The sequence below is a fragment of the Aulonocara stuartgranti genome (assembly GCF_965226115.1).
Source record: "Aulonocara stuartgranti genome assembly, chromosome: 10".
Taxonomy (NCBI): Eukaryota; Metazoa; Chordata; class Actinopteri; order Cichliformes; family Cichlidae; genus Aulonocara; species Aulonocara stuartgranti.
Genome location: NC_138946.1, coordinates 1,131,919 through 1,147,500, shown reverse-complemented (window position 1 = coordinate 1,147,500; position 15,582 = coordinate 1,131,919). Strand labels below are relative to the sequence as shown.

The 15,582-nt window shown below is 50.0% G+C and overlaps 3 protein-coding genes across 4 annotated transcripts in view; 1 reads left to right on the top strand and 2 right to left on the bottom strand.

The window, feature by feature from the left end:
• fam53c (family with sequence similarity 53 member C) overlaps window positions 1-5,172 on the bottom strand; it is a 12,540-nt gene extending 7,368 nt beyond the window's left edge. The window contains exon 1 of one of the 2 annotated variants that reach the window (XM_082548191.1): window positions 5,153-5,172. The gene's annotated coding sequence lies outside the window, so the exon portion shown is untranslated. Of the gene's footprint in view, window positions 1-2,035; window positions 2,084-5,152 lie in introns of those variants that run through there. The other variant, XM_082548190.1, reaches the window with a different exon arrangement.
• Window positions 5,173-6,154: 982 nt separating this feature from the next.
• On the bottom strand, window positions 6,155-10,212 carry slbp2 (stem-loop binding protein 2). The gene is made up of 9 exons (XM_082548206.1): window positions 10,069-10,212; window positions 8,696-8,857; window positions 8,514-8,594; window positions 8,305-8,385; window positions 7,982-8,125; window positions 7,719-7,889; window positions 7,461-7,623; window positions 7,211-7,337; window positions 6,155-6,849 (listed from the first exon to the last, which is right to left on the bottom strand). The coding sequence occupies exons 1-9, from the start codon at window positions 10,119-10,121 to the stop codon at window positions 6,791-6,793; spliced, it is 1,041 nt and encodes a 346-aa protein (XP_082404332.1). The 5' UTR covers window positions 10,122-10,212; the 3' UTR covers window positions 6,155-6,790.
• A 1,869-nt stretch (window positions 10,213-12,081) lies between these two features.
• zmat2 (zinc finger, matrin-type 2) lies at window positions 12,082-14,639 on the top strand. Its single transcript, XM_082548275.1, has 6 exons — window positions 12,082-12,192; window positions 13,156-13,255; window positions 13,335-13,458; window positions 13,811-13,884; window positions 14,005-14,150; window positions 14,231-14,639. The coding sequence occupies exons 1-6, from the start codon at window positions 12,175-12,177 to the stop codon at window positions 14,372-14,374; spliced, it is 606 nt and encodes a 201-aa protein (XP_082404401.1). The 5' UTR covers window positions 12,082-12,174; the 3' UTR covers window positions 14,375-14,639.
• Window positions 14,640-15,582: the final 943 nt, after the last annotated feature.

Below are 15,582 nucleotides of genomic sequence, written 5' to 3'. Positions count from 1 at the left end.
TTTCCTTATCTTGGACAACATCCTTCTCCGACACCACCCTAACGGAGTCCAGCTCCATCACCACAACATTACTGGCCTCGTGATCAGTTTATTGAGTCTGTTAGCATCTGTGACCCTCAACCTGCTGTCCCAGCATGCAACAGCACAGAGGACAGAACATCCTGAGTAGGGCTGGGGGATATGGCCTAAAATCCATATCGCGATATAATTTGAAGCATGTGCGGTAACGATATATATCACGATATATTCTTTTCTTCTGTATAACGGATTTTCCACACTTAAAATCCTTTAATTTTCTCAAAAATCGAGTGTGCCTTATGTATGAACTCTGGTTGTGCTTACTGACCTCGAACCGATTTTGGCTACAGAAATCTGTTAAAAATGTTTGGATGGATGTCAGAGCATTACGGCTGCCGTAGTCAGGAGCCTCGCGGAGTAATCTGGGTCCAAAACTCCGTCAGCTTCAGGTCCCAAAGTCAAACGAACACTGAGAGTTAAAAACGGTCTGAATTCTTTCATCTTTAATAAAATCATCAGCGTTGCTGCTTTATCGGGTGTAACAATTAAGTTTAACATCCAGGTATCCATGAAAACAGATTTATTAAATTTAATGGAGTTAGAAGTTAGCAGGAAGTTAGCTCGCTAGTTTCCATCTAAACATGACATAGCATGTTCTGACTGAGAGATTTTTGAAACTAATTCAAACGTACAGCTCTGCTGCCACTTCCAACATAAATGAAGACAGGAAACTAAACAGCAGTGGTGTTTGCAGGGTTACTGAAGTTGGGCTAGCTGCTATATAATGATGTGCTACGTGATTGCTAGCGACACAGCTATGTTAGCATAACATTAGCACAGTGAAGCTGGAGGATGAACGCCAACTTTTTTTCCACTCGATAAAAGTTAACGTGAGGGATTCTGGTGGTCAGGGACAAATGCAGTCACATAGCAGGATGCTGTACACGGGCCAAACTTCAGTCAGGAGAACAACTGAGATCATTCATCCACAATACGAGGTTAGTCATTAATATACTGCAACAACATGGGAACAGAGCAGCTGTGAGAGGATTCAGCATTAATGAATCAATGTTACTGAAGTGGAGGAAGCGCAGTTTTCAGCTTTCCCCATATTTCAACAGTGCTTCATCTCTTTGCTGTGACTGTCGCCATAATTTGCAGATGATTATGGTTGTAGCCGCTGCGATGCTTTTGACCAAAACAGGCGCAGCTTGATGACATCATCAACATGCGCTATCGCGATAGAGCGATATAGTCAAAGTCTCTATCGTTGGCCAAATTTATATCGTTTCTAGCGCCTGAGCATTGTCCGACAGATGTTGAAGGACCTCAGAGACTCTGTGCAGCACCTTTACATGTGTGGCTACAGACACACATGCAGAGAGCTTTAGGTGTTCGCTTGCTGTGGGACATTTAACAGACATGTCCGCACCATCAAACAGCTGACAGCTAAACAAAACCAACAGCTGCTCTAAATCTAACGTTACGCCATGTTTAGTGGCCTAAAATCACACGTCTGTGACACACAGTCACACATCATATGAGAGTTTATCCACTAAGTGTCAGAGGCCACTTCAAGCAAAGTTTCACTAACAGCAGCTCTCAGTACAGATGGACGTCATCGGAGGTTTGGAGGTGACTTTGGACTAAGATTGATGACACACGAGAGTTTCTTACTCCTGCTTTATTGCTAAGTGTTGATATTACTCAAATATGTTTAAACACAGTGTGCAGACAAGTGTGGACTTTCCACAAACAGCAGCAGAAGCAGCTGGCTGTGTCCTACAGTGGCCACCGTAGCAGGATTGTCCACGTGAATTAGGAGGAATCATCTGCAATCCACTGACATCCAGTGGTGAGACTTTACACCCTGACTTTGTATCAAAGTATCCTGACTGTCAGTGAACACACGGGCCGTGACGGCGTTCAGACTGTCGCTAACAAAAGTACACTTCCTGTCTCTGCTCTGCAGGTGTGACAGTGACCTCACAGGTGAGGCTACAGGTGTGCCACTCACCAGGTACAAGTCCCCTGGCTGAGCAGGGTCGCCTTCCAGAGTCTGCTTCCTCAGGCTCTCCACCAGCAGCGTGACCACAGCATGGTGGCAGGGGACGAGGGGGGAGACAGGGGAGGGTGGCCGGGAGGAGGAGGAGGGGCCAGGTGGAGGGGAGAACAGGGGAGAGAGGGGGGAAGGAGGAGGAGGGAGGGGAGAGTTACGGCCGTCTGTGTGTCCGTCCGTTTGGTCTGTCTCGGGACGAGAGAGGGGAGGAGCTTAGGGCTGAGACTCCTCCTTAAGGCCTCAGGGCCACGTAGCCCCACCCACTCTCACAAGAGCATCATCTGTCAGCCGTTGCTGCAGCAACACACCTAGAAAAGGCACACACACACGCAGGTGAAGTTAAGCTGAAAAACATTGACAACTCTATCAGGACCAAAGCATCAAACAGCTGATGTTGAGAAGAAACAGGAAAAACACAAGAAAAAGACGACCACAAACAGCACTGGGAACCAGTCCCACAGTCAAGTCCCTGTTTGGAATTGTTCGTCTGTGTGTGTATTGATCCCGCTTATCAGTTCTGGTTGCACTACAATCAGCTGATTGCAGTTCACGTGTCAGAGGAGGAAAACAGGTCTGCAGCGTGTAAACGGACGTTCCTTTGACTTTTCTAGTTTAAAGTGGAGACTGCATCACACACCGTGCTAATGCTAAGCTAACGAAGAACCCAGCACAGCAGCCACAGCCTGAGCTGAAGGTAGCAAACAGCCAGGCTCAGCTACCTGCTCGTGTTTCTGCAGTAGAACACAATAGAAACTGAAATATCCTTTATTGTCCCTCGCTGTGCAAATAAAGTGTTTTTTCTTTGCTTTGTGCTCACACAACCCGTCAAAAGGGGAGGAAGACCTGCTGCTTCCAAATAGAGCACATTTCATAATGTTGTAAATCCAAACCCATCATGGATTCATGATTTGAATCCTGGGTTGTGTGAAATCCCAGAAACACACCTTAGACAAAGTGAATCTGTGAACTAAGGTGTCGGTCTGTTAGGATATGTTGCGGTGATCCTCGGGTTGGGGGATTTGTGTTCGTACTGGAGGGCAAAATTAAAACCAAGATGGACAAGAAAAGTTCAAAGCCATCAGGTGCTCAGTTTAGAAAAAAGGGAAAAGAAGAGGAAGAGAAACAAAAGATGCAGGTAAGCAGACGTGTGATTGGTTCAGGATGACCTGCCATGATCCAATCAGAATACTTTATAAGGAAATGATGTGGGTTACAGTTGCTCCAACATGAAATGGTAAAAATAGCAACAGTAACAGACTAAACTCCAAACAATATATACAATAATAGAATATTAATTAGTCATTGTCAATTGCTGATTCGTCGTGTTCTCATTGTATGATGAATTATGATGGTTGTTTGGATACTATGCATACTCTCTCTCTTCATGTGTGTGTGTGTGTGTGTGTGTGTCGGCGCTGACCACTGCTGACCTGACCGCAACAAAGAGGGGAAATTGCTCCAACATGCACAAATATTTGACCACACAGAGTGCAATTAGTGATGGTGGAGACAATAACCTCAGAATGACAAACAATAAACTCTTCATTTTCACCCCTATAAGAGACACCGAAAAACAAAAAGACGCCACCAAGAAGAAGAAGACCCCCGTGGACAGAGACGAAGCACAAAAGAGACCCACGAAAACATCCACAGAGTGAAACGACTGACAGACTAAAGACTGCCTCAAAGACGCTACGACCAAACAGCCTGAAGAAACCACCATGAACGACTGGAGGAAGCGCATCTGAGACCCGACAAAAACAACAACAAAAAAGACTAAAGTGTGAAAAGGAGCTCACAGAGACTACAAACCACCTGCACCGCCGTCGAGGCGACATAAAACCACCCAGACCCCCCAAAGCCACGCAGGAAAACTGCAGAACAAACACACGAGGCATACCCACATAACAACCAGCAAGAGCCAGGACTAGACATTCAATCGGAAAAGAAATGTCAAAAAGAGCAAAAACAAAAACCTGACAACAAAATTACAAAAAAATAACCTCAAAAGGAATACAAGGTCCCAGAGATTAGTCTGGACCGCTCATCGCATGAAATTAGACTTTAATTATTATGTCACACAGTTAACACTCATAATAATAACAATAACAGTTTCACTCCTTCATGTCGTTACTCTCCAGTTGCAGCCTTGCATCAGTGCTGTAACTGAGTACCGTTACTCCGTTACTCGTGGACCCCCTGGGGCTCCTGTAAACCAGGTCAGGGGCCAAGAACAGGGGACCATCACCCCGTCATCGGGGCGGAACCCCGGGGTCTGGTTAGCGCGGCTCTGCTGGGGGAATATCGGCTCCGGGTACATGCCGATGACCGTGAGCCGAACCGAGCCGAGCCGGGCTGACCGAGGCCGCCGGGCACCCCCGACAGCTTGTTAGCTTGTGGCTAAGCATCCCATTGCTTTTAATGAGGGATGCTTTCCGCCCGTGTACCTGTCGGCCCGGTGGGCGGTGTGTTTGCGGAGGGTTACTCCATGAAAAAAAAACACAAACCCCGGTTTGTGTTATGACGGCGGACCGTTACATCACCAGCAGTTCACCTGAGCCGTTAGCTCGCTGCTATAAATAACAAGTCATCCCGTTATTCCGCTCAAGGTCGGCACAATAAACTCAGCCATCTTGCTCGGAGGATGGGAGCCGCTGAGTGACGGCTCTGCCTCCTCCACCGCCTCCCGGGCTCCGGGGGCCCGTGCCGGGCTGCTAGCAGCGAACAGGGCGGCAGTTAGTAGCTAACGGCGGCTAACGGGTCAGCTAGCAGCTAACCCGTTAGCCGCCGTTAATGGTGTCACAAACAACCCACGAACATCAATGATGCTCCCGGTGTCTGTCCCGCCTCCGGCCATCACCCAGGCCAGGGCCGTCCGCACACACCGGACCCCTCACAGGCCCATGCTCAGCAGAACCACCGCAGGCCGTCAACAGCGATCGGAACAGCGGTGCTGACGGCGTGTGGCCGGCCCGAGAGCTCCCGGAGCGGCGAGAGGGGGGCGACACACGGCGGGATGCTGCGGGACGGAGTCGGACACACGTCCCGCTCTCTCCGGCCCGGCGCAGTGCTTACCTTGTCGGTTGACGGGGTGAGGCGGCTCCTGTGGCTGCAGCGGGCCGGCGAACGGCTCTGTGTTCGGTGTATCGACCCAGTATTATCGTCGAACACAGCGGAACGAAGCGGGAATCTAACCGCGCGGAGCGGGCATCGCAGGCTCCGGCACTGAGCCGCACATCTGCCTGGATCGGTGTCCGGTCTCCGTTATTAAAACATAATAATAATAACGAGGACTGCGCGCGCACACGCCCGTGAGCGGCGGGCATTCATAAATAACAGCTACGGTGCCAGCGGAGGAGGGGCGGGGCTTCAGCGCATCACCGGCACCTGCCGTTTATTTACGTCTGATCCTTTGATCCGGTCCGCAGTGCCGCCGCTCAGCACAGCCGAACCTGCCGCACGAACCCGGGGCGAATCTCCGAGAACGCTGCCACGCGGGGCATGACGGGAGCTGGAGTCCGCGGAGGCTTGTTTACCGCCACAGCTCGCGTTAAAGGGCAAACCCGCAGAAACTGCGCGGACCGGGCCCGACCGGAGGAACCTCGGAGAACCGTGCAGACACCGGGACATTAAAAATAACGAAAAATGAGTAGAAATGGTGAAGAGAAAAGAGTAGAGACTAAAAAGAAATAAAAATACGTGGTTGAAACTAAAAATTGATTCTATTAATATTACATTTTTGAAATCTGAATATTTTAAAAACAAAGAGGAAGCAAAAAGACTTTGTTAAATAAACTGTACAGTGAAAATAAATTTGACAGACTAAAAGAAAACTGTTAGAGTTAAAATCTAGTTTAGAAATAAGGAGTTCATCTTTAGGGTTTACTTTTTTTTTTTTTTTTAAACCAACAACAAAAAAAAAAAAAAAAAAACCACGTAAAACCTGATAAAATGCGTGGATAGTCAGACCGAGTAAAAATCATTTATGGATTAAAAATAAATTAAATTTTATTCAAAGCTGCATTTTAGAAGCAAGAAGTAGATTTAAACGAGCCGCTTCATCTTATTCTGCACATTTAAGGATTTTCTGTGAAAACAACCCAGATGTTCTGATGGGACAGAGAAGATCAACTCGTGTTTGGAGTCCAGGTTCTTACAGCTGCACACCCTCAGTGAACACCTCTGCATGTCCAACACTTTTATGGAGGGTAGAAGAAGAACGAGTCGGCCTGTGGATCAGTAACACTTTATTTACGCCTTTATTAATCACATGGTTCAGCTTTGCTCTTGACAGTCAAGCAGCAAAAAAAGTAGGAAGAGTAAAAAGAAAACTCAAACACAAAGATGGCCGCTCCCCTCCACTCAGCAGGGGGTCGTTTTTGAGAAAAAACATGGCGGTGCGGGGGGGAGGAGCCTGAGCCAGACAGCAGAGCACGAAGGTGAAGGTGGAGCAAAGACAACAAAGTGACACCAAAGTGAGTCGATACAGAAATGAGTGCAGAACAGGTGAGCAGTGCTTCATGAGGTCGAACGTTCAGGTGCATCCGAGTGTTCAGCTGTCCGCCCTGACGACGCGTTCACGAGCAGCCGGGAAACCTCAGCACCTGGGAGGGGGGGTGGCGGCCAATCGGATCCCTGCTGTCGTTCAGTTAATCTTCAGACACATTTAAAAAGACACGATGAGGAAACAAGGGCGAGGACTGCGTCGGGTGGTCAGTACGGGTTCCACAGGAGCTGGTCGGAGAACACAGGGACCTGCTGGTCATCAGAGTCTGCACGGAGAAACAAGATGGCGGTGAGCCGACAAACAGGAAGTGAGCACATGTCACAGAACAAGACCCCGATCGCCTGCCTCAGCAGGTTTGATGTAACCACAGCAGTCCTCATGTCCCCACAGTCTGTACTTCAGGACTGCTTCAACTTTTTTATTCCAGTAAAAAGTACTCAGAGTAAGAGTGGCTCCTATTTGTGTGCAAAGCCAAACGAACCGTGCAAGTAAAACAAACACCTGCAAATTCTACTTCAGTACAAATACTTAGTTACTTCCCACCTCTGGATCTGACCAAGCCCCGCCCCAAACCAGCCAGCAGGCTCGCCCTCAGGAGTCGCCCCCTGCTGGCTGAGTTACCTCACCTTGGCCGTGGTCCGTTTCCATCAGGAGGTGGAGCCAGTCGGTCATGCTGTCATCGGTGGTCAGCTGACTGCTGAGTGAGTAGTTCAGGCCTGGAGGAGAGCGAAGCGCCCGGCGGCTCGCCTCCAGCTGCAGAGAAACAAACAGGAATAAATAAGGTCACCGATCAGCTGATGTTGTGTTTTACAGAGGACGTTAAATAAAGTTAACGCATCTTTAATGAGCCGAAGAATTTGATTGGTGACTGATTACCGGCGACACGGGGACGGCCCAGGCTCCAGGCAGCGCTGAGGGCGTGGCGGCCAGCAGAGGAGACACAGAGGAGACTTTAGAGGATGCTGGAGTCTCCTTCTCTCTCTGCTCGTCTCCAACATTCTCAAAGAGGTCAGAGGTCATCTTCTCCAGCTGACTCTGCCTAAAGAGAGAAAACACTGATGACGTCACAGAAAGGCCTCAGCTGACGAGGATCAGTTTCTGGATAAATGTCAACTGGCGCTGGGTTCCACCTACAGCTGCTCCACGGGGTCCGGCGTGTCGGCGGCATCCGGCTGGGCGCCGGTCGGAGGGTCCCACAGGTGCAGCGCTCGCCTCCACAGACGCACCTGCATGTCCCAGGAGCGCCGGCTGTACTTCCTGTACTTGTTAGGAGTGGAGGGGTGGAGCTTAGGATCCCTCAGGTGTCTGAGGAGGAGGAGAGAAACCAGAGAGGCGTGTCAGCGTCGACGTTTGAGGAACCGTCGTCCGATTCTCGGCGTCATGCTCCGAGTTCTTACTTGGGGACTTGCTGGATGTAGTTCTGGTATCCGCTGGTGTTCTTGCCGTACTGGATCTGTTTCTGCCGCCGTTTCAGAACCGCGGCGTTGGTCTCCGTGTTGGTCGGGTCCGGCAGGCGGGGGTAACAGCGGCTGATGTGGGGCCTTCACAGAGCGACAAATTACACAGGGAACACAGAAACCCAGTGAAGAAGAGGCTCCAGCAGCGTGCAGTGCTGCAGGCAACGCCACAGGCCAACACAGCTCAGGGGCGTGGCCTACTGCCACCTGATGCAGGTTATGCACAGAGCAGGTCAGAACCTCTGAATGTCCCTCGTACTCACCTCCTGCTGTCCACGTCATCCGTCCCCACGGCCACGCTGCTCGTGGACACTTTGAGGATGCAGCGCTCCAGGATGGAGGACCTGAGGAAGAACAGCTGCATGAACACCTGCTGTGGCGACCTTCAGGTTTCAGTCCACGTTTACTGGTCCGCGCAGGATTAGCTGATCCTGATAACGGCTCGTTAGCCTGGATTAAAGAAGCCAAATACCTGCGTGGTTTGCTGCTGATGACTCGCTCTTGTCCTCGCATGCCGCCGGCGCCACGAGGAGACGGGATAGGAGAGACGTTACTGCAAAGAAGAGAAAGGCGTCAGGAGAAACCACGGCCTGCAGAGGGCGCCGTCTCTGCCACGCTACACTGACCCCACCCCTCTGCAGGAGAATTTCATACCTGACCAGGCTGTCGTACACGGAGCTGCAGCCGGGGAGCAGCCACGGCTCGGGGGCGGAGCATCCCGAGGCGGTGGTGGTCAGCACCGGGTCAGAAAGGCTGTTCCACATGGTCGCCGACCAGCCCTTCGTGCAGACACACGACCACGGGCTGAAGAGGAAGCTGCAAGCAGACACACCCGGTTTAGAGAGTCCAGGTGAGACTGACGAGCTCACCTCAGGTCACTGAGCGATTCAGAGCCCTCGAAGGGTCGTTGACCCCCCTCCCCTCGTCAGAGTCATTGTGATGATGATGGGGGGTTAAGCACTCAGGATTCACACCTGGACTCATCCAGGCCAACGAGTCCCGGGAGACCCCCTCCCCCCTGCTTTCAGCCCAGGTTTCTGTTTGTGGACGAGCACCATGTAGAAACTACATCATTTCCTGTTTCTGTCGCTACGCGAGCGGCCACACGTCTGTCAGTCTCATCCTGAGACGTCAGCACCCCAGTCTCAGCATGCAGATGTTACAGATGTTTTCAGTGGACTGATGGAACAGCTCATATCAATAAACTATACAAAGCTCGACCACACGTCCCGAGTGTGTCCCTGCTCACCTGCAAGCTCAGCCTCGTCACGAGTCTCATTTCTGGACATCACGAGGTCACAGCTCAGGTCCTTCGTCACTGACTCACAGGTTCGAGCTGCTGCTTTCAGAGTTTAAGTGTTAAAGATACGCGTGTGCTTAAAGTCAGTGCAGAGGTTCCAGTCTGAGGCGGCGTGCGCCAAACACTCACTGCTCGTATTTAAACTGACAAAAATAAGCTGTTGGTCTATAATATGTGTGACGTTTCCTCATGAATGGCATCCAGTCATGTTGAGCCACAAACAGCACTCCTGTAACAGGCTGGAAGCACCAATCAGTGTTTGGCAGCGTCTTGAGTTCACCTTTATCTGTCCAGTTAAAAAAAAAAAAGTCTTCTTTAAGAGTAACCTGGCCGCCAGGACCGTGTTCACCGACACACGTAGAGACATTACACAAACACCAAAAACATTGGAAATCAGTTTTTGGCACAACACCGGGAGCCTGGCAGCAAGACCCGGGCCGCTGCAGGTACAGAGAACACAGGTGAGTCCGCGAACTCATACCGAGAGCTGACGTCACGAAGCGCAGACCCAGCGCGTGTTTAAAGAGAACAAACAGCCGGAAACCACACGAGACGAAGCCGCCCGAGAACCTGTCCGCGGTTCGGCTTTGTTCCGTCTCACAGACATCAGCTGCTTCGGCCCGCTCAACTTTACAAAGACGCCAAACAAACGGAACACGAACAGCCTGAGCTAAGAATCCCAGCTGTGATTGGCTGAGCTCAGCTGCAGGTGAGGACAGACACGTACCTGGAGGACAGCGGCGGGCTCTGCTCTGCCGGTTCCACTCTGCTCGCGGACATCTTCGGACTCACAGAACACGTCGGTCCGCACTCACAGCCTTTAATGAGCGGCACCTGGAGCGGAGGGGGCGGGGCCGCGATTAGGGCGGGGCCTCACCTTAGCGCTCCACACCTAGCCCTGGAAAAAGAGCCATGTGTCAGGTCAAACACAAATGCAAGAAGAATCATGCCACTGTGCGATGTGTTCACTGCTACAGACACACATGTGGTAAATGCAGACTACAGATACCGTGGCAGTGCCAGGATTGTGAGTGATTGCTGAAAATGTTGAAATGTACTCACTCACTTTTTATTATTATTTGTAAATATGTGTACAAATGGTTGGTTTTTTGTACTGTTTTTATCAATAAATCTCAGCAACAAAGGACATACACCCATGTGTGTTGATTTCTCCCTAAGATGGCAAACTGAAACACTCCAAGTTGGTGACTTTTGGAGATTTATTTCCCTGGATGATTGAGAATGCATCAAGATGAAACACAAAAGGAAGTTCACAGCTTTTAGCAGCTCCCTCACCCCCTCATTCACACACCCCCACTCCCCTCCAGAATTCCCAGGTAACAACCTAATTTACATATGAATGACTAGCCAATTTAGCTTCCACTTGGCTGAAGCTAAAGCTTAGCTAAAAGCCTACCAGCCATTTGGCTGGAAGGCGGGTTTTAAAGGTAGAAAGGTAGAAGCCTGGGCACTGCTGCTCTCGGGGGACTCTAAGTGTTAAAATCAACCTGGTTACGCTCCAGCTGGTCCCTGATTTGTTTTATTTTAAAATTCCGTTGATAAACAGTTTTTTATTTCAGGAATTACATTAAATTTATTGCTCTAAACAATAAATAAAGTCAGAAACATATTTACAGCTGATTCTAACATCAGTGCTGCAGTCAGGCCTGTTTCTCCTGTTTCATCTTATTCAGAATATCATAGCGAGCCAGTTTCCTCATCCTATCACTGATACAGTCAAACAGTATTTAATCATCCATATTTATCACATTAGACATTTGCGTCTTCAGCACCGCACAGACAGAAGAGCTGCTCAGATCCCCCACACCAGCAGGGGGGCCGGGAGCAGCTGAGTCCCACAGACAGGCTGATAAATGGATGTTGGTTGTGTGAGTGTGGACTGTGAGGTATGATAAATCTGTCATCACTCTGATATCACAACAGGTTTAATCAGTCACCAAATCTGTGCTAACGCCAATCTGACACAAGCCGCTAACATCGGTGCTGCTGCGGTGGGTAACGAGGGCTCTGTGGGCTTTTGTCTCAATCTGACTTCAATACTTTCTCCAACCCATCAAAAACTCTTGAAAGAGCTCATTGATGATCTGCAGAGGAACGGTGTATTTGACGTTTCAGGCTTCAGAGCTCATCCCAGTACAGAAACAACGTGAAGCTCATAAAGGATCTTCTTATGTTCTAACTTTCTGCTTCTTCATTCAGATCAAACTGAGGTTATTGTACTCGGCCCTGAAAAGCTTAGAAATATGGTATCTAACCAGATTCTTACTCTGGATGTCATTACCTTGGCCTCCAGTAACACTGTGAGGAACCTTGGAGTCATTTTTGACCAGGACATGTCCTTCAACGCACATATTAAACAAATATGTAAGACTGCTTTCTTCCATTTGTGCAACATCTCTAAAGTTAGAAATATCCTGTCTCAGAGTGACGCTGAAAAACCAGTTCATGCATTTATTACTTCCAGGCTGGACGACTGTGATTCATTATTATCAGGAAGTCCTAAAAACTGCCTGAAAAGCCTTCAGCTGATCCAAAATGCTGCAGCAAGAGTCCTGACAGGGAAACTTCCCACCCAGCGCTCAGCAGTCCTGACAGATCCTGACGCTGAGCTCAGAGCTCGCTGCCGTCAGTGCTGCAGGTTCGTCGTGCAGACGTGAAGGTCGGTAAACCTGCTGAGACTGAAGCAGCGATGGGTTTGATAAAGGGCCTCCTATCCTCACCTCCTCTTCTCCTGCAGGTGGCGCTCTTTCTATCTCTGTTGAAAAAATGACGCGACAGCGGTTGCCGTCATTTCCGGTCACAAGTAAACAAGATGGCGTCAGGCAGCGGGGTGAGTTTCTGAGCGTTTCTTCTTCTTTAGAGTAAAAACATGAAAGCTCGGCGGTGTGAGCAGGGCGTGTTTCACTCTCGGGATTTGTCGTAGTCGCGGTTGTTACCGGCTCCGGTTCAAGCCGGTTCTCCGTCTTTAGACAGCAGTTTGCAGCGCGCTTAGCTAGCAGCAGCTAGCATGCTAACCGTGACCCTGTTCAGCGTTTCCGGTTTCATTTCAGACGTTTTCTAAACGTTATGCCAGTGCTCGTTAACCCACTCTCTGCTGCTTGGCACTTCGTGTTTGTTCTTGTCCCTCCTGCAGCTCGGAAGCAGATTAGCTGATCAGTGTTAGCCTGTTAGCGCAAGCGGTGTGACTTCCGGCCTGTCAAAATAAAAGCTTCACCTCAAAACAAGGAACTCAGCTCAGGCTCGAATTAAAATGTTTTTTATTTCAGATATAAAGACTTGCTGCTTTTCTGACTTTAAGATGATCTGTATTTTAGTGATAAGCCACATGTTTGATTTGTAGAGAGAGGAGGCAGCAGGTGGAGGTAAAAGTTAGACGTCTTTATTTTCAGAATCACGTTTATTGACCGTGTGTATGCACAAACACATTCAAGGAGTTTGGTTCCGGTTGACCCTCAAGCACAGCAACGTAAATCACAACAATATGTAAACGACACACACACACACGTATATATCTGTCTATGTATATATGTGTAATTATATGTATATACATCCGTAAATACCCAGTCTAAATCTTATATACATAAAATAGAGGATGACAGAAGTTTAGCAGTTAAAAATAAAAGCTGAAGCTCAGACCGTGTTTTAACCTCTGAATGGGGACTTATCAATAATACCAGAAATGATTAATGATTTCATGTCACTGAATCAACGTTTCTGTGGATTGTGATTTCCACTCTGTGATCAGCTCTGACAGGAAGCGCGGTAACGGCAGCGTCTCTCTTTTCTCTTCCAGTCGAGTAAAAACGACTTCAGGCGGAAATGGGACAAAGACGAGTACGAGAACCTCGCCCAGAAACGTCTGGTGGAGGAGAGGGAGCGCGAGCGGCGAGATGGTAAGAACATCAGCCGCTCAGAGGGAGGAGCTTAGGCTTTCACTTTCTGTATTAACCTGTCACATGTTGGCACCTTCAGGAAAAACTGCGCCGCCGGTCAAGCGGGACCTCCTGCGTCACCGGGACTACAAGGTGGACCTGGAGTCCAAGCTGGGGAAGACCATCGTCATCACCAAGACCACACCGCAGGCCGAGATGGGCGGGTAAGACCAGGTTCACACGCCATCGTCTCTTCAAGTTGTCGTGCAGACTGAGAACAAAACAAAAGCTGAACGAAAGCAACCGCTGACGTGACGTGTGATGTCACAAGTCAGCTGCAGCTGCTTTACAGGTGAAAATATGGCGTGATGAAGGCTCACTCACTGACAAGGAGGTCAGTGTCAGGACAAGCTCCGCCCACACTGTCAGCTGAAGTCAGTAGAGCTCTGTTCTCTCACACAAACGTATCTGATGACCTCGCTCAAAGTTTGGGCTGCTCAGCTGCTGCCGCCATTCTCCTTATATAGGCGGAGCAAGGACATACAGGTGACCTTTTTTCTTCCTTTGGTGTTTCAGGTATTACTGTAACGTGTGCGACTGTGTGGTCAAAGACTCCATCAACTTCCTGGATCACATCAACGGCAAAAAACGTGAGTTCACAGCCTAAAACACCTGATCAGAGAGGAGGCTTTTATTTTGAAAATCATGTCACACACATCATTGCTGATGTTCTTCAGTGTGAACAGCAGGTGGTGTGTATGTGTGAGCAGATCAGAGGAACCTGGGCATGTCGATGCGGGTGGAGCGCTCGTCTCTTGATCAGGTGAAGAAGAGATTCGAGGTGAACAAGAAGAAGTTGGAGGAGAAACAGAAGGAGTACGACTTCGAGGAGCGCATGAAGGAGCTGCGGGAGGAGGTGAGGAGGAGTTTTATGGATCTCGTGAGGCTTTCGGGATGAGCGCGTTCCTCACGGGTGTCTGTGCTGCGTGTCTTTAGGAGGAGAAGGCGAAGGCGTACAAGAAGGAGAAGCAGAAGGAGCGGAAGCGACGGGCGGAGGAGGACGTGGACTTCGAGGAGGACGAAGAGATGGCGGCAGTGATGGGCTTCTCTGGCTTCGGCTCGTCCAAGAAGAGCCACTGAAGCTCCGCCTCTCTCAGGCAGGAAGCAGGTTTCTACCCCGCCCTCTCTACATCAGGCGGAGGTTCGGACTTAGGCGGAGTAGCATCGGCGCTCGTCTTGGACTCTTACTTTGTTATTCACAGCCAGACTTTTATTATGTTAGTCCATTCAGATGTAATGGACTAAAACGTAAAACTTTATTTAAAGCACAGCTCAGACAGTCTGTATCAGCCCCTAGGCATGCTGGGAAATTCAAATTGTAATAAACAGTTTTTGTTTTTTTAAATTTCTGATTGTTGTTTGTGTCAGTGAACGCACCACAGAACCCAGGCTGTTTGTTCCAGACATCAGCGTGACGCTTGCCTTTCAAGAGTGACACTCATTCAAGGTCAGAGGTCATCTTGCAGGAGCTTTCCTCTCCTCAGGAACTCTCTGCAGGAGGGGGAGATACAGGAGAGGTGGAGGAAGATCTCAGCCTGGGCATCTATTGTCTCATGTAGTCTGGAAGATGAGCGGATGACGGGGTGGGTGCAGTTTTCTCTGTGGTGGGGTTGGGTGGACTGTCCCGGGCTCTGTGGGGCCGGGAGGCGCTGCTGCACTGGGCCCCGGTCCGGATGGGCCTGGGCCCCCTTTCCCTGGCGGGTCGCGGAGTATGGGGGTGCTTACTGGGGTCAGCGGGGGAGCTGGCCCCAGGGAGGGGTCACTTGCCCCTCCCTTCCTTCCCTCCCCATCTCCAGCTGCCTCCCTCTTCCCGCTCCACCACAACCACCCACACATGCAGGACCTTGGAGTAGGGGTGTGTCACCAGGGTGCAGAGAACACATGCAAATGCACCTTAGAACACACATGCATCAACACTACAATGAGCGGGTGGAGGGAGGTTTGGAGTCTTCTCTCACCCCCGTTCTCTGCGGCCTGCTGGAGCGGGGGGGGCTAGGAGGAGTTGGCTGTCCGACTGCGGTCTGGAGTGTGGGGCCTCCCTGCTGCTGCGGAGTCGGGGCGGTCTGCTCCTCCTAAAGGGTAACACCACCTGGGTCTGGGTGCAGTTCCCCCCTCCAGGGGCAAGGGTACCTAGACCCGGTTGGTAGAGTACGCTTGGGGAGTGTGATCGTGTGTACAGCGTCTCTTTATGTCTGTCTCCACGTTGGTTGAGTGTGGAGTAAGTGCATATGAGAGCATGAGGGTGGGAGTGGATGTTTGTGTCTGTGTGTGCCTGTATGTCTGTGTCT